Below are 22,138 nucleotides of genomic sequence, written 5' to 3' on the forward strand. Positions count from 1 at the left end.
TTTAAATTAGAATTATGCATAAAATTAGTCGAACTTTTCTAAAATTCTTCGCAAGAATTAAATTATTTTTGTAAATATTTAAATTGTTTCGCATGAATAATAAAATTCGTTGCAGGAATTCAATTTATTAGCATCAGGATAAGAAAAAAGTAAATATTTTTTACGAAAATTAGGAAAAAGTCTGAAAAATAAAATATAGAATGTAATTTTTGTCAGTTTTGTGAAGTTTCTAAATCGAATTTTTTTGGTGGTTTGAATTTTTCGTTGGCTAATTTTTTACTACTTTTTTAAAATTAATTATCGAGTGCAAAGTCTGTAATTAGATGGATTTCGTGGAGACTATTGCAAGCGTAGGTATATTCGAGCATCACAGTCAAACATTCGAAAGCTGAAGGAAGGAAATACTTTTCTAGTCTCTAGGGTTCTTAAAACATTAAAGACAACTCTACATCACCCACAAAGGAATATCCGCACAGAAGGAATACATTCGACATTAAAAAATGTTATATAAGAAAGCAGAAAACAATGTAGACGTGAGAAATTCATTGAAATTGCTCAAACACGATCTTTGTTTCAAAAAGCTATAGGTCGTTTCCTGCGTCTCGCATTCTCGACATCTCTGCATATATACGATATATAAAATATTCTGAATCAAATTCAATGTTTCTTTTACGTTTATGATATCCCGTGGGAGGAGAATGGTGTCAGCAACCTCGAGAAATGCATTTACTACCTAACTCATACTCAATTTTCAATGATCGCTGACGTACGTGAAACTCTATCAATTTATTTATTTCAAAGTCAGTTTCAAACCTTATTTTGCAATTAAAATACAAAAAAAAAACTCTAAATTATTTACCACAATTTTCGCTTTATTGTTATTATTTTCGTTTTTTTAGCTTTAGTAATTATGAAACCTTTTTTTATTATAATTTTGTCAAAATATATTTAATCGACGAGAAAAAAAGTTTAAGCAGCCTCTGGCGATTTAAAGAAGTTTTCAAGCGAGTATAATTTTAAAAATTGAATATTTAACTTGTCAGTAATATTAAATTTGAAAAAAGGGAAATCATAGAAATGGTCAGAAAGTGACTATTGAATTGAAAGCAATTTATCGATTGGACATACCCAGTAGTTCGCTTACGCATATATGTATTAAAGCTAACAAGCTTTTTTTAATAGATAAGATTAACAGTTAGAGTGTTTGGATTTGATTACACACTCGTGTACGTAAATTCAATCAATAATCGGTCATTTCTTTTAATTGTGGACTTTTGCGTCATATATTTTTCCCATTTTTTTCGTTTAGTGCGGAAGAAATATAATAAAATAAAATGTTTTTCAAATATAAATTAAAGCAGTGTTGCCTCAGATTAGGGAATTCAGGGAAAAGTTAGGAAAAGTAGAATTGATTAGGGGAATCAGGGAAAAGTCGAGGAATTTTTTTAAAAGTACTGTAAGAAATTAAATTTTTACAATTCATAAGAAAATTCTGAATTTTTGTGTCATTTTTGTTTACCTCATAAAATATGAAATTACCACGAATACTAATAAAAAACCTTCAATTTTTTCTATTTCTGACAATAATTTCTTTTTAAATAACTTAATTCTTGAACAACTATCATCAAATAAATAAATTTTAATGAATAATTTTACTTAAATATTTCAAAATTAATTCAATTTTAAAAGAGTTGCGTTTACAATTTTCATAAATAAATCAACTTCAAAAGGTTTCAATTTGAAATTTTATAAAATTTCAATTTTAAATGAATTTAATTAGACATTTTTCGCAGATATTCAATTATGTTCAAAAATTTCTAAAACATTCGCTCCCCAAAATGTCAATTATTTTCATAAATAATAAAAATCTTTTCCGAAATTCAATAATTTTCATAAATAATAAAATTCTTTTCCGAAATTCAATTATTTAAAAAAATTTTAATTACATTCTTCTCCAAAACTCAATTATTTTCAAAAATTTTTAATATCTACTATTTTAACAAATTTTTCCAAAAGAATTCAATTATTTTCATAAATAACATAATTCTTCTTAGCAACTGAATTATTGTCATAAATAAAACTCATCGCAGAATTTCAATTATTTTGAATACAATTTTAGTTGAATTCCTCGAAAAATGTAATTATTCTTAAAAATTTTATTAAAATTCTCCGAAGGAATTTAATTATTTAGAAAATTTATTTTGGTAAAATTCTTTATGAGAATTCAATTTTGAGAAACTTTTAATTATTCAATAAATTATTCACTTGTGTATTTAAATAATTGAATTCCCGTATTTCTAATAAAAATTGATTTAAATTTAAAAGTTTAGATAATAATTGAATATTAAAAGCAATTAAAGCGTGAATTTTTAGAAATAATTGAATTTTGAAAAGGTTTCAAATTAAAATCTTTAAAAATCAAAATTTTTCATATTTTTAATTAACAATTCTGTGGAATTAATTTTTTGAAAAAGTTTAATTGAATTTTTTTAAAATTATTTCAAGTTTTTATTTTCTAATATATATTTTATTGAAGAATTTCCGAATAATCGAAATTTTACGTAAAATTAAATTGTAAATAGGATTTCATTTATTTTTAATACTATTTTACAGGAAATGCTCAAAAAATGTAATTATTCTTAAAAATTTAATTTCAATTCCCTAAAGAAATCAGTTGTTTAAAAAAATGTTTTTTTTAAAAATTTTTTGAAAGAATTCAATAATTTACAAAAATATTATAATTTTTTTACAGAAATTCAATTATTTTCAAATATTTTAATAAAATTGTTCGAAAGAAATCAATTATTTTAAATACAATTTTAATTAAAAATTTTTTTGAAATAATTCAATTATTCTTTTAGATTTTAATAAAATTCTTCCCGAGAATTCAATTATTTACATAAATAATTCTTCGAAAGAATTCAATAATTATTAAAGATAAATAACAAAATTATTCCCGAAAATTCAATTATTTTGAGGCATTTTAATAAAATTTTTTGTAAAATTCAATTATTTTCATGAATAACAATATTTATCGCAAGAATTCAATTATTTTTAAAAGAAATAAATTTCTTTTTGGAAATTCAATTTTTTTTAAAATTCTAATAAAATTTTTCGCAATAATTCAATTATTTTTATTACAATTTGAATCGAATTTCTCGAAATTATTCTTAAAAATTTTATTAAAATTCGTCGAAAAAATTCAATTATTTTCTAAAATATATTTATAATTGAAGAATTTTTGAATATTCGAAATTTCTGTAAAATTGAATGGTAAACAAATGAATTTGAAAATTCATGAAAAATGAAAAGTTGAAATAATCAATCACTCCGAGTCGAAGACTCGGAGAGAACGTTTTTGTATGTTTTGTAATAATATTCTTATAAGTTGTTGAATTTCATGAAGGTTTTTTAATTTGTTCAATGAAAATAGTAAAATTACTCAAATTTTATTTTTAATAAGAAAATTTAAAAATTCGGAAAACATTCGTGATTTTTTATTTGTAAAATAATAATAATGTTAATAAGCTTTATAAAAGAACTCTATTGTGTAGTGTGAAGATAGTAATGAGTGAGTATAAAGGTGCACAAATCAGTAATGAAACAGGTAAATTTAATTTAATGTAAGTTTTAGATTTTTTTCCAAACAAAATAATAGTAATAAAAAATTAAAAAATCAATTTCCGTGGTCGGAATTAAAGGAAATACAAATGAGAAAAAATGTACTGAAAACGTAGGTACCATTGATTTGTTCTCATATCCGTGTATAGTAAGTCTGGTTCGAATTTCTACTCCTCGCTGATCAATTGAAGCTCCCAATGGGAAGACATGACCTTTGAACTTTTGAATTTTATTTTTGGCTTCTCGTATTTTTTTATTGATAAATTTCTTTTTAAATAATTTAATTCTTGAAGAAATATCATAAAATTTTCAGGTTTTGCGTCTTTTGTATTAATATAATTTTGTATTTTACTTTTTTTATTTTATTTTTTCTTTGTATTTTACTTTTTGTATTTTATTTATTTTTTGTTTTTTTTTTTAGATTTTACTTGTACTATAAATTTTTGGTTGTCTAATAACTAAAATTTTATGTAATTAAATTTTAATATTCTTTTATGTAAAGTTTTCTATTTACAAGGTCTGAATAATTACTTTGGTGATAAAAATGTTTTAACATGAAAATATGTAAAAAAATTTATGTAAAATTGATAATCTTCTCTCTGTTGGTTTTGAGGTGCACCTCAGAAGCTCTCATAAAAAGCAGTCTCTTGTCATTTTCCATGATGCATTAGATAATATTTTTCTTTATTTTACGAGGAAAGGGGAAAAATCTGTTTTGGAGTTTTTACTCTGTTTGTTTTTACTTAGGCATTAAAACTTTTCTTTATTTTTCTCCAGTCTTTCCGCTTCTTCTTGGTCAGTAACTACAACTTCGAGGTTCATCCCTCGACTTCTGGGTCCTAAAGTCATCTTCTTAATGATATTGCTATTTTAAATAAATAAGTAGTAATATTTTTTTAGAGTTTTGCAAATTTTGAATTAATTTATTATCAATTTTTGTCGAGTAACATTAAATCTGATGAAGATAATGGTAACAATTTTTTAATTCTCAGTTTCTTTGTGTGCAGTTGTTACAATTTGAAATCTAATAATTTATAATACTGCATCTAAGATAGACGAAACAGCAAAAGTAGCGATCAACGAATTGAATAATTGAATAAGATTATAGCTATTACGTTACAATTATATGCACATACACTCTTTAAAAACATTTAATACGGCTGCTGATTTTGTTTCTTCTCAACTACCCGCAACCTTTTCGTCTTCTACACCCGGATCGATGGTGCAAATTCAGTCAACAGACCTGAAAAGAAAAATAGTAAGAAAAGAATAAAAATAGATGCATAATGAGAATCCAGAAGTTCAACATTTATATAACTTTACTTGACTTTTTCGAAATTAGTTTCTAGAATTCTCGATCGGACAATTTCCACTCGTTAGGATAAAAACTCTTCCTCTCCTCGAATTTTTTCGAAAAAAGACCCAATTGTTAATTATTGACCCATATTATTCTTTAATAGCACTCAAATTTTTAAATTCTTTTAGTTAATTTTTATTGGACAATGAAAAAAATTAGAAAAAATAGATGGTTCAAAAAAGACTGTCAGTTGAATCCGTATCAGTGGGGAAAGTATAAATTCCACAGTCTTCGTTTAAAATTGGATCTACGTACACAATGCGGAGAGTATTCGTGAAACCGGAGCCCTGTTTCCATCCAGTGACGACTACAACGGAATTTCCAGTTTGTACAAAGCCTCGACTCTTTCCGAACTCAAGACCAAATTGTACGCGAGCATCAACGTCTTTTAGCCAGTCAGACAGAGGAGTATCTGCAAGAAATTAATTCAATTTTTAATTTATGCATTAATTTTGTGGTGAATTTTAAAAATTTTCAGGGCTCGAACTAGATTTGTAAATTTGCTCTCAAAATCCATAAAAGTCCGTTTTTTTCTTAAAAAAGATCCGTAAAGTCCATAATTTGATTGAGAAAAGACGAAAAGTTCCTAAATTGTACGACATAATTTTAGAAATTTTGAAAAAGTTAGAAATAATTGCAGAAATTCAATTATTTTCAAAAGTTAATAAAATTCTTCGCAGAAATTCAATTATGTTCAAAAAATTTTTTAAATTCTCGTCAAAATTTCAATTATTCTTAGAAATAATTGAATTCTTCTCTAAAATTCAATTATTTTCAAAAATTTTAATAAAATTCTCGTCAAAATTTCAATTATCTTTAGAAATAATTGAATTCTTCTCTGAAATTCAATTATTTTCAAAGATTCTTGGCAAAATTTCAATTATTTTTCAAAATTCTCCCTTACTCAATGATTTTCAAAATTTACTATTTTAATAAATTTGTTCAAAACAATTCTATTGTTAAAAAAAAACAAATTTAATAAAATTCTACGCAAACTTTTAATTATATTCATAAAATATTAAAAATTTCCCAGGAATTGAATTATTTACAAAATTTTTTTATAAATTTCTTCGCAATCATACAAATATTTTCATAAATAATAAAATTTTTACACGGATTTAATTATTTTATATCGAAGAATTTTCATTATTTTAATTTACAATTTTAATCAAATTCCTCGAAAAATGTAATTATTCTTAAAAATTATATTAAAATTCGTCAAAAGAATTCAATTATTATTTAAAAAAATTTTTTAATTCTTTATGAGAATTCAATTTTAATAAATATGGACTTATTTAATAAATTGTTTTTTTTGTATTTAAATAAATAAATACTAGTAGAATTTTCTAATAAAAATTGATATACAAATGGATTTTAGTTAAAATTTTATTTTGTAATTGAATATCAAAAGCATTAGATCGTGAATTTTTAGAAATAATTGAATTTTGAAATTAAATTTTTAAGAATAATTACATTTTTTTGAGCAATTCCTTAAAAATGTATTGAAAATAATTGAAATCCTGCGATGCATTTTATTGTTTATGAAAATAATTGAATAGTTGCTAAGAATTTTATTATAATTTTCAAAAATAATTGAATTTCTGAGAAGAATTTTATTATTAACAAAAATAATTAAATTACTGCGAAAAATTTTATTAAAATGTTTAAATTTTAAGAAGAAGTTTAAGAAACATTTAATTTGTTCAATAAATTATTTTTTCCTGGTTTTAAATAATTAAATTGTAGTAGAATTTTCTAATAAAAATGAATTTCAGTTAAAATTTTAGATACCAATTGAATATTAAAAGCAGTATATCGTGAATTTGTGAAAAGAATTGAATTTTTTCAAAGAATTAAATTATTTTCAAAAATTTTAATAAATTTCTTTGTAATAATTCAATTTCTTTCAAAATAATAATAATTTTAATAAGTTTTGTCAAAATTCAATTATTTTCAATGTCTACTATTTTAATAAAATTTCACAAAAGTATTCAATTATTTAAAAAGAAATTTTAATAAAATTCGTCTCAAGAATTCAATTATTTTTAAAAGTATGTAATATAATTCTTCGCAGAAATTCAATTATTTTGAAAAATTTATAAAAATTCTTGTCAAAATTTCAATTATCTTTATAAATAATAAAATTTTTCTCCGAAATTCAATTATTTTGAAAAATTTTAATAAAATTCTTAGCAGAATTTTAATTATTTTTAAGTTTTCTATCAATTTCTCGAAAAATGAAATTAATCTTAAAAATTTTATTAAAATTCGTCGAAAGAATTCAATTATTTAAAAATTTGTTGATAAAATTCTTTAACATTCAATTATTCAATAAATTATTTATTTGCATTTTATTTGTATTTAAATAATTGAATTCTAGTAGAATTTTCTAATAAAAATTGATTTTCATTTTATAAAAATGAATTTAATTTAAATTTTTTTATAATAATTGAATATTAAAAGCAGTATATCGTGAATTTGTAGTAATAATTGAATTTTGAAATTAATAATTTTGAAAATGTTTAATTGAATTTTTTTATATTATTTGAAGTTTTTATTTTCTAATATTTTGAAGAATTTACGAATAATTGAAATTTCGTAAAATTGAATATTGTAAACAAATGGATTTGAAAATATTGTCAAAGAACTTTTTCGAAAATTATTAAAATTATTATAGATAATCGATTTCAAGAAGGATTTTGGTTAAAAATTCTTGAAAATAATAATTGAATTGATAATGATTTTATCACTGGTTCATCTTTAATCATTATAAAACATGAAGAAATCGATCACTCCGAGTCGAAGACTCGGAGTAATCGATATCTTCATGTTTTATAGAATTATGAAAAATTTAATTTATAGTTTTAAGTAAAATGTCTTATTTGACTCGGTCTAGTTATATTTTTGTCCGTAATTTTTCTTTTTTTGTTCCGTAAAGTCCGTATTTTTAAATACTTTCACTCTTATTGTTCGAGCCTTGAATTTTGCTGAAGAATTGAAAATTGTCATACCTGCGTAATGAAGAGGCAAAATTCCCCGATAAAGATGTGCCTGTCTTGCAACTTGTGGGTACCTAGTCACAGCAATAATCGGACAACGTGGTCGATACTTGGAAATAAGATGTGCAGATCTTCCGGAGGTTGTGATGACAATAATGGCACTTGCTAGACATTTGTGAGCTGCTTCAACGGACGCAATTGCTGCCGAGTGCGTTGCATCGATTGGAGGAAGAACTTTGCTCGTCAGATCACTGCAAAGCTGATTGTGCCAAATTGCAGCCTCAGCCTCCTTGCAGATATTTGCCATTGTTCGAACGCATTCCAATGGATATTCTCCCTTCGCTGTTTCTCCTAAAAATTATCAACATAATAAAAATTAATTATCAACATTACAGAAATAAAATTGTTGTCAGTACTGACAATAGTTTTTCAGTCAGTGCTAGTTAGAACTTTAAAGTTCGAGATAAATGAAAGAAACTTTACCCAGCGAACACCAAAAAACTGTTCCGCAACTGTTACAGATTTGTTCCATATCTGTCATCCTAAACTTATGGACGGAACACTTATGGATATGAAACAAATCTGTACCAGTTATGGAACTGGTTTTTGGTATTCATTGGATAAAGTTCGAGATATGATTCTAAAGATCTTTTCTTGAAAATACAAAATACAGTAAATACCTGACAGCATAACACAGTCGGCTCCATCGAGAATGGCATTGGCAACATCAGATGTCTCGGCTCTAGTTGCTCTTGGCTTCTTGACCATGGACTCAAGCATTTGAGTAGCACAGATTACTGGCTTTCCAACTTTGTTACACCTGCTGATCATACACTTCTGAGCGAGGAAGACCTTCTCTGGGGGAATTTCAATTCCAAGATCACCGCGAGCCACCATAATGCCGTCAGATGCGTCAATGATCTCATCGAGATTTGTCATTCCCTGTTGATTTTCAATTTTCGATATGATCTTAATATTCTTTCCCTTGTCGCCGAGAATTCCACGAATCTCACCAAGAGCAGCAGCATTACGAATGAATGAGGCGAAAATCATGTCCACCTCTTGCTCAACGCCGAATGTTAAATCTGATTTGTCCTTCTCGGAAACCGCGGGCAAATCTACAGGCACGCCTGGCAGATTGACACCCTTTCGGGAACCAAGTGTTCCACCGTTCTCGACAGATGTTATAATATCATTACCAGCTGGAATATAAAGATTTTTTTTATAAGTCATTCTTAATACTCCACCGAAAAATTCCCGAAAGTTGAAATTAACTTGACTGCAACCTTCCGAATCTTTAGTAGCGAAGCTCATGAAACTTGAAGTTCTTCTTTAAATCCAGATTTTGCACTCGATAATTAATTTTAAAAAAGGTAACAAAATGTAGCTTTCAAACTAAAAAAAGTAGCTATCGAAAAATTAAACTTTATGACAAAAAAAAAACACGTTCTAGAAACTTCACAAAACTGCACGGAGAAAAATATAAAGTAACTTTTACTACTTTTTTACCATTATATTTTTCTTCGTCTGATAAAAATTCCATTCTATATTTTATTTTCCTGCCTTTCCCTAATTTTCATCAAAAATATTTACTTCTTTTTAATCTTGCAAATAAATTGAATTCCTGCAACGAATTTTATTATTCATGAAAGAATTTGAATATTTATAAAAATAATTTCATTCTTGTAGAGAACTTTATAAAAATTTTATAAATAAATCATTTCTTTCGACTAATTTTATGCAAATTCTAATTTAAATAATTAAATTCCTGAGAATTTTTTTAAATAATTGAATTCTGATTGGAAATTTTATGAAAATAGTAGATATTCAAAATCATTGAATTGCAAAAAGTTTTTAAAAATAATTAAATTTTACAAAAAATTCTATTAAAATTTTTAACAATAATTGAATGTTTGTATGGTATTTTATTAAATTTCTTTGAAAATAATTAAATTCCTAAAAAGCATTTTATTATTTATGAAAATAATTCAATTCTTCTTCTTCTATATAATATAATATTATTATTATATATTAGAATTTCTTTAAATAATTGAATTTACAAGAAAAAATTTATTACTTTTAAAAATAATTGAATTCTTTTGATGAATATTGTTATTTATGAAAATAATTGAATTATTGAGAAAAATTTTATAGGATTTATGAAATAATTGAATTTACAATAACTGATTTCTTGGGAAGAATTTTATTAAAATCTAAAGAAATAATTGAATTATTTTAAAAAACTTTACTTAGAATTGAATTTAAAATTGTTGAATTATTTCAAAAAAATTTAATTAGAATTGTATTTAAAATAATTGATTTCTTTTGAACAATTTTATTAAAATATTCTTTTAAATAATTGATTTTTTGAGGAATTGAAATTAAATTTTTAAGAGCAATTTTTCGTGCAATTCCTGTAAAATTGTATTAAAAATAATTGAAATCCTGCGATGAATTTTATTATTTATGAAAGTAATTGAATACTTGCTAACAATTTTATTAAAATTTTCAAAAATAATTGAATTCTTGAACAGAATTTTATTATTTATGAAAATAATTGAATTTTTGCGAAAAATGTTATTAAAATGTTAAAAAAGAATTAAATTTCTGGGAAAATTGTTGTAACTTTTGAAAATAATTGTATTCTTCATAAGAATTTTATAAACATTGTTTTAAATAATTGAATTCTTCTGGAAAACTTTCCTATTTGTGAAAATAATTGAATTTTTCGTTAATTTAAAATAGTATTAAAAATAACTAAAATTCTTCGATGAGTTTTATTATTTATGAAAATAATTGAATTCTTGCTTAGGATTTTATCAAACATTTTTTTGAATAATTGAATTTGCATGAAAAATGTTATTATTAGTGAAAGTAATTGAATTATTGTGAAAAATTATATAAAAATTTCGTTAAATAATTGATTTTTTCGAAATTTTTTTGAAAATGCTATTCTAAATTAATTGAATTTCTGTGGAAATTTTATTATTTATGAAAACAATTGAATTTTGGATGAATTTTATCATTTTTTTTTAAATTGAATTATTTTGCCAAATTTAATGAAAATACTAGATATTGAAAATAATTGAATTTCGAATATTTTTTGAAAATAATTGCATCGTTTTAAAGAATTTGATTATAGTTTTTGAGAATAGGTTATTGATTTCTAGTATTGGCGAATTTAAAGTAGTGGACATTCTCAAAAAAAAAAACAGAAATATTAGTTTTTAATGGCTGAAATCTATAAAAAGTACCCAAATAGTAACATAAAGTAAAAAAAAAGTAAATAGTAGGTTTCAGTAGATGAGTGCGAAGCCTGTAAATGTCCGCTGCTATTCAATGTTTGACGTAAATGTTGACCGAAGAAATTTAAGAAATTTTAAACTTTCATGCAACTGTCGAACATTGAAAAACAGTAGAAATTTAAACAATTATTTCAAATTTAATAAGCTTCGTAAAGATTCCGAAGATTGCAGTCAAGCTAATTTTAACTTTTAGAAAAGTTTCGATGTCGTGTGGGATACTAGAGAATAAATTGTAGATTATGTAAATATTATAGTATCCTAAAAGATTACTTTTCTCAAAAAGCTGTACATACCGACTTCTTTAACAATCAAGGAAATTAGTCCGTCATCAACAAAGACGCGATTTCCTGGTTTTAACACCTTCGAGATATTATCATAATCGACATAAACTACTTTGTTACTTCCTTTCTCAAGGTATGCCTTATCGGTGGAAAGTTTAAAGTCTTGTCCCTTCACCAGTTCAACTTCTGCACTTCCACCCTGAAAAATTTATATTTATATATAACAAAATATCAATATGGTCAAGAATTTATAATAAAATGCCTTTTTATTATTTATTTTGAAAAAGAATACTAACACCTTCGAGGAGACCGGTACGAATTTCCGGACCTTTCGTATCGAGAGCAATGGCCACTGGAATATTAAGTCCATTTTTCGCTGAAAGATTCTTTTGTGCAGCTCTCACGTTGGCAATTGTTTCAGCATGATACTCGTGCGATCCATGGGAGAAATTCATTCGGGCAATATTCATGCCTGTCTCGATCATTTGCTCCAATTTTTCCACAGACCTCGAGGCCGGACCAATTGTACAAATAATGCCGGACAAACGCACAAATGATGTTTGTGTACTTATATCAAGAGCGCACATGTGGTCCAGGTGACTCTGCGCCACCAAGCCCGTTGCTACTGGCTTTCCAGTCATCTGCGATTAACAAACAACAAACAAATGTCAATTATTTTTTATCAATTTATTCGTTTTACTGCATTTAATAATACCATCTCATGAAGCTGAAGTTAAACGTGACTTTGTTAATTTCATTAAAATTAATTTAATGTAATAGCTGGTTGGATAATTGATCTCTTATGTAACCCTGTGTTTCGGACTTTCTTTTTTAGTTTTTAAGAATAGGACTACATCAGGGAAAGTTTATCTCAAAAATCAGGATGTAAAGAAAGTGTAAAGAAAGTGGGTTCATTGGAAGGCGGGACTTTGCAAATTGGCTAGTGCGCAGTTGACGCATTTGATTACTCTGCGCATGCAAACACATAAATATCTTAAGCATTGTTGTACTGCTATAAAAAGTCACCATTAACTTCAGTATTATATTTAATTACGCTATTCACCTCTTTAAGTGGAAAATATAATATAAAATAAAAAATATCTAGCACAAAAACTTATTTTAGGAATTTAGATATAAAACCAAAAAATAGAATGTTTCCAAATATTTTTTTTCTACCCTATACGAAAAGATATAAATAGGAGTCATGCAAATGGTAGAGAATAGGTTTAATTTTTTTTTAATAAAAATAAAATTATAATCTTTGTCAACGACTCACGAAGACAATGTCATTTACATTCGGTTTTATTTATACGACGAAACGCGTCTGGTGTTACTATACTATCAAAGCGACCTTGTTATCTAAATAACAACATAAACAATTGAGTCTAGGTCAGAGTCAGCATCAATCGATTGATAATATAATTATTTAATATTTCATTATGTTAATTTTTGATAAAAGATTATGCAACGTAACCTTTACAATCGCAGAAAATGACAATTATACACAGAACATTCTTTTAATTCAGTCATTTTAAAATTTTTTCCTTAAATAAAAGAAATAAAATTTCTTATTTTTTATTTTCTTGAAGTAAAATTTATTTGTTTAAATAAATATTTTATTTTTCTTAAAGAAGAAACAAAAATTCATATATGATTTTAGACTTATATTTATTTAAGTAAATGGGATATATAAATGTTTCCTATAAAAAAATTTCTTTTTGATGACAAATCGAAATAGTAATCTCTAGTTCAAATGCGTCATACTAAAGATCAAAAAATCTTACAGAAATTTAAAACAATGTATGTGTAAAATTATAAAACTTAGATTCTTAATTACGAGATAACAGGAAAATTTTTACAAAAATCTAAATAATTATCTCATTCTTTCTTTTTGCAATTGACACAAATATGAATAAAAGTTGGCTAGCTACTGATCGATCCAACAAGAAATATAAGGGTCATATTGTAGCTTATGCAACAATAAAGAGCGAGAAAGATTATTTTTAGAAAAAGAATATATAGTTTTTAATCCAAAACGATTTTTTTATTTTGATTTTTCTTAATTTAAAAAAAATACATTTAAAAAAAAATTTTTTTAAATATTTTAAAAATATGTTAAAAGAAATAACAAATTTATTAACCCCTTCACTGTCAGTGGGCTCTATAGAGCCATCGAAAAAAAGACATTTAAAAGTTAACGAATCTGGCTAAAAATCCTTACTCGGAGGTTTTCGGGGTCGCTGAATCCAAATCCGTTGTCAAAAATTCAAAATTCAAAATGGCAGCTTCAAAATGGCGCCCAAAAAAATTTTTAAGTTAACGAATCTCTCTAAAAATGCTTTAAAATGCCTACTCGGGGGTTTTCGAGGTCGCTGATTCCAAATCTGTGGTCAAAAATTCAAAATTTAAAATGGTAGCTTTAAAAAGGCGACAAAAAAAATTTTTAAGTTAACGATTTCGTTAACTTTTCAATTTTTTTGGTCAATATTTTGAAGCCGCCATTTTGAATTTTGACTTTTTGACCACGAATTTTGAATCAGTGACCTCAAAAACATATATGTAATATGACAATATCATGATTTAAAAAAAAAAATTTTTTTTGAACACTTATGGCACAAAAACTTTATTTTTACTCGACTGTGAAGGGGTTAAAAACAAATATTTTGTTAAAATTATAATAATTAGGACCAAAATGAATGTTTATACGCAATAAAAAAATGGAAAAATTCTTTTTTCATATTTTTCTCTCATAAAATGCAAAATGATAACAGTATTTATTTTACATGATTTTTATAAAAATTTTCTAGATTCTTATCATTATCAATTTATAATCCAATGAGATTTCATTTTTTTGTACTTTTCCACAGTGTAAATTTAATTTACAGAAAATTTTTTTTTTTTTATACAAAAAATTTGAATGAAAAATCTTCAATTTGTAAATTTAATAAATGATGAATATTAATGAAAATTAGATTATAGAAATAATATTAAAATATTTTTCAAATAAACTAATTCTCAGAATGTTTTCATTCTAATTTTTAAAAAATTCGCAATTATTTTCAATATTTTCGATTACATATTTCCGAAAATTTTAAATACGTAAAAAAAATAATAATATTTTAGAATTATTTTTATTATTTTGGAGAAAAAAATCATGTTCAAAATTTTTCAAAACATTAATTACTATTTTTTAAATAAGTTATACAAAAATTATTTTTAGAAATTTAATTAATTTTAAAAAATTACATTACAACATTTATAATTTTAATTAAAATTCTTCAAAAATTTGATTTTTTAAAAATTCAATTTTAATTGTTTTTCAAAGATTTTACCAAATTTCAATTTTTTAGACATTTTTTAAAATTTTAGGTATGGGGCATACTTAAATTACGCAACACTTTAGGGGGTGGGGGGGTCAAGATATTTGTTATACTCAGCATAAAAATGGCGCTAATACATATATGTAACAGTTTGTTATATGGGGGAGGGGTCTAAAATTGAAGAAAAAAGCGTTACGTAATTTAAGTATGGCCCCTATGTAATTGTAAAAATATTGTCTTTCAAAAATTATTTCGAAATATTTAAAAAAAAGTTTGAAAAATTTCTTTATTAAAATTTTTGAAAATATTCTACCTACTTTAATATATTAATAACAAAAATGATCAGTTTCAATTATTATCTATAAAAAATCCGAGGCCTGTAATGTTTGTACAAAAAAAATTGAATATTTCAGCTCTGATGAAATTTATACAGTATAGTGTTTATATATTTTATATATTTCAAATAATTTTATCAAGAAGATTGAATTTTATTCAAAATTCGCAGAATGGTGCATAATTCTTTGTAAGTTAATATATTTCATAATTTTAGAATAAATATTTGTTGTTATTAACCAAAGGGATTCCAATTTGCTATTGTGTTTGCAACGGTTTTAGTTGTAGTTTCAATATCTTTACCCACATTTTCAGTACCTGTTCGAACGTCTTGAGCAGTATTAGAAACATCATCTACAGCTCCAGTTACAGCTTTTGTAGCCTTTCCTACAACTTCTTCTATTTTTTTTACTTGTTTATTAATTGTGTTTGACAGATCATTAATTGGCTGCATGACGGACTCTTTTACTGTTTCTATTTTATCTTCAACATTGTTTGACACAAAGTCAAATTGTTCTAGAACTTGTCTTTTCATTTGTTGACTCTGATCGGAGACTAAATTTCCTACATTGTTCATGGCTGTTTCAACACTTTTAGCTTGATCACTGACGTTGTTTGCTATTGCTTCTAGATTTTCTTTTATATTCTCAATTGGTTGAGTGAAATTTTTAAATATATTGCCCATTTTATTTAGTTCCACTAAAACTTTATCAATGAAGAATTTTTTCACGAACTCAATCAATTTTTCAAACCATACTTGTATTTTTAATATTATGTACACTGCTATCAAGCAAATGACACCTAATAATATCCATATAAATATATTCATTTTTAGTTATCTTTTTATGTATATCAAAATTTATCAACAAGCAGAAATTATCACTATTTCTGTATTTATTTTATTTTCTTATTATAATTATTTTCAGGGTGGCCGCTGGATCGGGAAACCGGGAAAACCGGGAAATGACAGTGAATTTTGATCTTGACCGGGATTTTGGAATTTTTTTTTTTAAAACACATTATTTTGTGAGAAAAAATAGAAATATTTATTTTAGGACTTATTAATTATATTTCATTAAAAAAAGATTGAATAATTTTTCTATAAAATCTAATTATTTTGTCAGGGAATTTTATCAAAAGTACTATAAAAATATTGAATTTCTAGAATTTATAAGAAAATTATGAATTTTGTTGTCCAACGTAACAGACTTAGAAAAAGAACATATTAAATTTAATTTTAAATTCTTTCTGCTTCTAACAATAATTAAACAAAATATAATTTTAATTAAATTTGTCAAAAAAATTTTAAAGAGAAAAAATTTCACATCCCTTAAAATAGTGAAAAATAAATCAATTTAAAAATTTTTTTGCAATAATATTATAACAAAACAAATACGAAATTTATAAAAATTAATTTTTAAATAATAAATAAAGTAAATAAAAATAAATAAAATTTTCTTTTCTTAGAAAATAAATTTTTAAAAAACCGTATTTTGTATTAATATCAATTAGTTTTTTTTTACAATTATTGATAAGCAAATTTTTCTATATTTTAGAATGTTAAATTAATATTATTAGGTATAGATTGAAATTTAAAAAGTTTCAAATTGAAGTTTTAGAAAAGTTGAATTTTAAAAGATTTTAATTAAAAATTCTGAATAAGTTAGTTTTTTGAAATATTTTTATTCACATTTTTTCAAATTAGTTATGTTTTTAAATATGTAATATTTAATTGAAAAATTTTCAAATTATTCAAAATTTCATGAAATTGTCTTGTAAACAAGTGGATTTTAGAAATATTTTAATTAAAATTTCTAGAAAATAATTGAATTGAAATTTTGAAAATAATTTTTAATAAGTTACAATAGCAATTATTCTTAAAAATTATTCAAATTTAAAGGATTTGAAATTTGAATTTTTTTTTTTAAATTTGTATACCTACATATATGGAAAAATAATGGATAATAATTAAATATTTGTTTCAAAAAATCTATTTAAATTCAAAATTATTTTTAGTATTAAAGATATTCAAAAAAATGTATTATAAACATATTTTGGAGTTTCAATTATTTTTAAAGTAAACTAAAATATTTTTAGGGTTTGGGAAAAAGTCAAAGTTTTGTCTAAAAATCAGGAAATTCTTTCAATCTTTCATGGAATAATTTATTTTTAGAGTTATTTTTTATGACCGGGAAAAATAATTTATGACAGGGAATAGACCGGGAAATGACCGTGAATTTTTTTCTATGAAAAAAGTGGCCACCCTGATTTTTTTACTTAAAAAAAAAATTTTAATTAATTAACTTTCAACAAGATTTTTGTGAGAATTATTGAATTGGTTTTTTGTGAGAATTATTTGAAAGAATTGTATATTATGCACCGGGGACAAGTTTCTTTATATTCTCTATTTGCTGATCAAAGAATGTTGTTATTTCCTTAACTTTCTTTTCCACATCGTCTTGTGTGCTTTTCAATTTTTGTTCACAGTCATCTTTTACCTTCGTTGCTTTTTCGTTAATATCTTCTGTTACATTAACAAAGGAATTTTCTATTTCTTTGCTTTTTTTATTGAAAGTATCAGTTCCAATGTTAAATGTTCCTTTGATTCCATCGATTACATTATTACATTCTTCTATTGAATTTTTAATTAGTTCCTTTGCTTTGTCAAATATCAACGTAATGTGATTTGTTAAATCCTTATTTAATTTGGGAAAGAAAATTGTTACTCGTTTGTAAAATTTATATGCAAAATATATCATTATCAATAAGCCTATAATTCCAGCCAATATTATCCATATAATAATTGACATTTTTATAAATTTTATAAATTCGAACAATAAGAACTTGAGAAATTGTGCGAAAAAATATTTATAAAACGTTTACTCTTATTAATAGTTTAGATAAAGAAAAACAGATAATAAATAATATGTAAACTTTTTCTATTTATTATTTAATATTAATCATTCTTGTTTGTATTTTTGTAAGTAAAAAATAAATTTGCAATTTTGTAAAAATACGATGGTATTAATAATATTATTTTAAATAAAAAACCTTGTATAATAATAAACAAATAGTTAAATTTAAAATAAAATGTTTTTTTAAAGAAAAAGAAATGTGAATACTTGGAGAAAATTTTCCTAATTATTAAGAAATTAGGAATGAGTCATTTGGAAATTAAAAAGAATTTTTAAAGCCTTTGTCAACACTACAAGGTAAAGAAAACGTGGGAAAAAAATATTGTTATCGGATGAACACAATACAAGAAACATTTGGAGGAATTAAATATAAAACATTCAACAAAAAATTTATCGAAACATAAAAGAAGAAAACAGAAAAAGCTTCAAACTTTACATTAGGAAGAATAAGAAATAAAGTTTATACAGAATTTTTTTTTTTATTTTTTTTTATACCTGATCGTCGTTGGTTATCCACACCATTTTGGCAGGCTGTGTAAATAAAGGGGAAACAGGAATTAGTGACCTGTTACTTTTTAATAAGAATGGAGAAAAAATTACATGTCCACATAATTTATTGTTATTGTATCGCGAAATTAAAATCGAAATTCTAACAACATTAGACACTTTGGGGAACAAGTGCATTAGATGTGATCAGTGCAAGTTGAGACTAGTGCAACGCGAGCCATTTTTTTTTAAATTCCTATTTATTTTTACACCTAAAAATAAAGTTGGTTCACTTCCTATATTTGAAAAGTTCAAAGACCTATAATAATCGGTACTGAAGGAATATATTTTTGAATGAAAAATTTTATGTCTAATCTCTTTTCAATATTAATGAAAAATCGTCCATTAATTATCTCAATAAAGCTTTACATTTTGTATTTTTTTTTCTAGTTTGAGTAAAAAAATTACAAAAAGGATTTTCGCTTTTAATTAAATTAGTGGACGAATTTTTACTAATTCAAATTATCATAAAATTTTTCAAAAAAAAATTTAATTGTTTTAAAAAATCCTACTAAAATTCTTCATTAGAATTCAATTATTTTTACAAGTAGTAAAATTTCTCAAAAGAATTTATGAAAATTAATTAAATTACTGAGAACAGTTTTATTATTTATAAAAATAATTGAATTATTGCGAAAAATTTTATAAAAAATTTGTAAATAATTAAAATTCAGGGAAATTTTTACTATTTAAAAAAAAAATTGTTTGCGTAGAAATTTATTACAATTTTCTTTCAATACTTGAATTTCAGCGAAGATTTTTGCTATTTATAAAATAATATGACGAGATTTTTTTTTTAATTTTTGAAAATAATTGTATTTCTGCAAAAGAAATTTTTGACTCTTGAAAAAAATTTTATTTTCGTGATTAATATTGTTATTTATGAAAATAATTGAATTTTGTAAAGAATTTTATTTAAATTCTTGAAAACAATTGAATTTTGAAGAAGAATTTTATTATTTATAAAAAGAATTGCAAAAAGAATTCGGCGAAGAATTTTATTACTTGTGAAAAAAATATTGAACTTTCAAATTTCAATTATTTCTAAAAATTCATGCTATAATGCATTTAATATTCAATTATCTAAAATTTTAATTGAAATTCAATTTTAAGTCAATTTTTCTTAGAAAATTCTACGAGAATTCAATTGTTTAAATTAAAAAATAAATAATTTATTGAATAATAATTGAATGTTTCTTAAAATTCAATTCTTATAAAGAATTTTATCAACAAATTTTTAAATAATTGAATTCGTTTGACGAATTTTAATAAAATTTTTAAGAATAATTACATTTTTCAAGGAATTCGATTAAAATTGTATAAAAAATTATTAAAATTCTGTAATGAGTTCTATTATAAATTACTGAGAACAGTATTATTATTTATAAAAATAATTGAATTATTGTGAAAAAATTTGTAAATAATTGAAATCCTGGGAAATTTTTATTATTTATAAAAAAAAATTTGTTGCGTAGAATTTTATTAAAATTTTTTTTTAAATAATTGTGTTTCAGCGAAGATTTTTGCTATTTATAAAGATAATTGAAATTGTGACGAGAATTTTTTTTTTAATTTTTGAAAATAATTGAATTTCTACAAAGAATTTTCTATCTCTTGAAAATAATTTTATTCTTGTGATTAATATTGTTATTTATGAAAATAATTGAATTTTGCAAAGAATTTTATTAAAATTCTTGAAAACAATTGAATTTCGTCGAAGAATTTTGTTATTTATAAAGATACTTGATTTCTTTCTAAGAATTGGGTTAAAATTAAGGAAATAATATTGAATACATACAATATTAAAAAATACAACTAATTTTAACAGAAATGAAATTAAAATTGTATTAAAAAATAATTGAAATTCTACGATGTGAAAATAATTGAATTATTGAGAAGAAATTTATAAAAAAAATTGTAAATATAATTGAATTACTGTGAAATTTTAATTATTTATGTAAATAATAAAAAGGTTTGCTTAGAATTTTATTAAGATTTTTTTTTAAATAATAGAATTTTTTTGGAAAATTTTATTAAAATAATAAATACTTAAAATCATTGAATTGAGGAAAATTTTTGAAAATAATTGAATTTTGGAGAAGAATTTTGTTATTTATAAAAGATTCTTTAATTTTTGACAGGAATTTTTTACTATTCTTAAACATAATTCAATTTTTGTGAAGAATTTTTTTAATTTTGAAAATAATTGAATTTCTGCAATTATATTTGTAACTTCTTCAAAATTCAATTTTTTTTAGTATTTTTAACTAAAATTCCTTTATAAATCCATAATTTTTAATAATTAATTAAATATGTATTAAAAAATGTAACTAATTTGAATTATTAATATTTTAAAAAAAATTTTATTTCTTTAAAATTTCTAATTAAATTCATTCAAAATTGATCATTTTCTTATGAATTTTTAAAATTTAATTTTTTCCAGTACTTTTACTAAAAATCCCTGAATTCCCTGACTTGTGGCAACCCTGTATTTAAGTATCATATATCATAAGCATGGCAATCACATGAGTGCGAGTAAAATAACTGATACAATTTGAACTCTTAAAAAATGAAGAAAAAATTATCACGTGTTCAAATAAGATAGAAAATTATTTTTGCCTTGTTAGAGTGAATAAAAAAAAAACCTTCACCCACATCTGAGTTTTTCAGACTAAAACAAATGATAAAATTCACAAAACTTAAATTAACGCAAATTTCACTGTTTTTATACAATTCGCCACAAATTTTAATCTTCTTACAATTAAAAAAGAAGTTTTTTTAAAACAAAAAAAATTTCTAATAGAATCGGATTTTGTAACGCGTAGAAATTTGTTTTTTCACATTTTCACTATCATTTCACATACAGGGAAAACTATTTCCCAAAAATTGAAGAAATGAAAATTTTTCAGACTTGAATTTACTGGCTTCATGACCTTGAATAATTTTAACGGCAACAGCTATACAGAGACAGAAAATTCAAGGTCTCGCATGCGCAACGATTATACAATCATAAAATGCTTTCGTATATACGGCATAATATAAGCATGTGTCAAACTCATATATGTCATATTTTAATTTATAGATTTAACTGTCAATTTTTTTCTACATTTTAAGAATATAAATTTCAGGGCTTAAAAAATATTTGAGGCCCCAAATGATTGTAACTTATATGCTGAAAAAATTTATAAACTGCATACTAGGAGAATAGAGGAGAAAATGAAAATTTTAGGAAGAAAAGTGCTTTGCAAATACCTTATTATAGTTAAGTTGTCAGTGGGAATTTGAAGGAAAATGTAAAACTTTTTAAAGTTGCTCTTTACTGGCCAATAGCTTGTGATGGACTGACGTTTGAGGACACAAAAGGTCACCACTACTATAATGACTACACCGTCGTCATTACTTCCTCATTTCCTGTGTGTTGAATCAACGTTTCTGCCAGTATAGAGAAATTTCTTTTCCAA

The 22,138-nt window shown here is 23.6% G+C and overlaps 1 protein-coding gene across 2 annotated transcripts; it reads right to left on the minus strand.

The window, feature by feature from the left end:
- Window positions 1-4,586: 4,586 nt before the first annotated feature.
- On the minus strand, window positions 4,587-22,138 carry LOC122502139 (pyruvate kinase-like). Of its 2 annotated transcripts, XM_043612049.1 has the most exons (8): window positions 21,930-22,138; window positions 18,627-18,662; window positions 11,860-12,204; window positions 11,576-11,762; window positions 8,658-9,179; window positions 7,990-8,328; window positions 5,234-5,390; window positions 4,587-4,864 (listed from the first exon to the last, which is right to left on the minus strand). In XM_043612049.1, exons 2-8 carry the CDS (start codon window positions 18,651-18,653, stop codon window positions 4,852-4,854), a joined length of 1,590 nt encoding a protein of 529 aa, XP_043467984.1. In that variant the 5' UTR covers window positions 18,654-18,662; window positions 21,930-22,138; the 3' UTR covers window positions 4,587-4,851. The 2 variants fall into 2 exon arrangements, with proteins under 2 accessions (XP_043467984.1, XP_043467985.1); XM_043612050.1 differs by lacking the exon at window positions 18,627-18,662.

The sequence above is a fragment of the Leptopilina heterotoma genome, unplaced genomic scaffold, assembly GCF_015476425.1.
Source record: "Leptopilina heterotoma isolate Lh14 unplaced genomic scaffold, ASM1547642v1 Lhet_220, whole genome shotgun sequence".
Lineage (NCBI taxonomy): Eukaryota > Metazoa > Arthropoda > Insecta > Hymenoptera > Figitidae > Leptopilina > Leptopilina heterotoma.

Coding starts and splice junctions, on each gene's coding strand:
- LOC122502139 (XM_043612049.1), bottom strand. CDS start 18,653: ATGGTGTGGATAACCAACGACGATCAG. Junction 12,205..18,626: donor GGATAACCAACGACGATCAG/GTATAAAAAAAA, acceptor TGTTAATCGCAG/ATGACTGGAAAGCCAGTAGC. Junction 8,329..8,657: donor CGACTGTGTTATGCTGTCAG/GTATTTACTGTA, acceptor GATAATTTTTAG/GAGAAACAGCGAAGGGAGAA.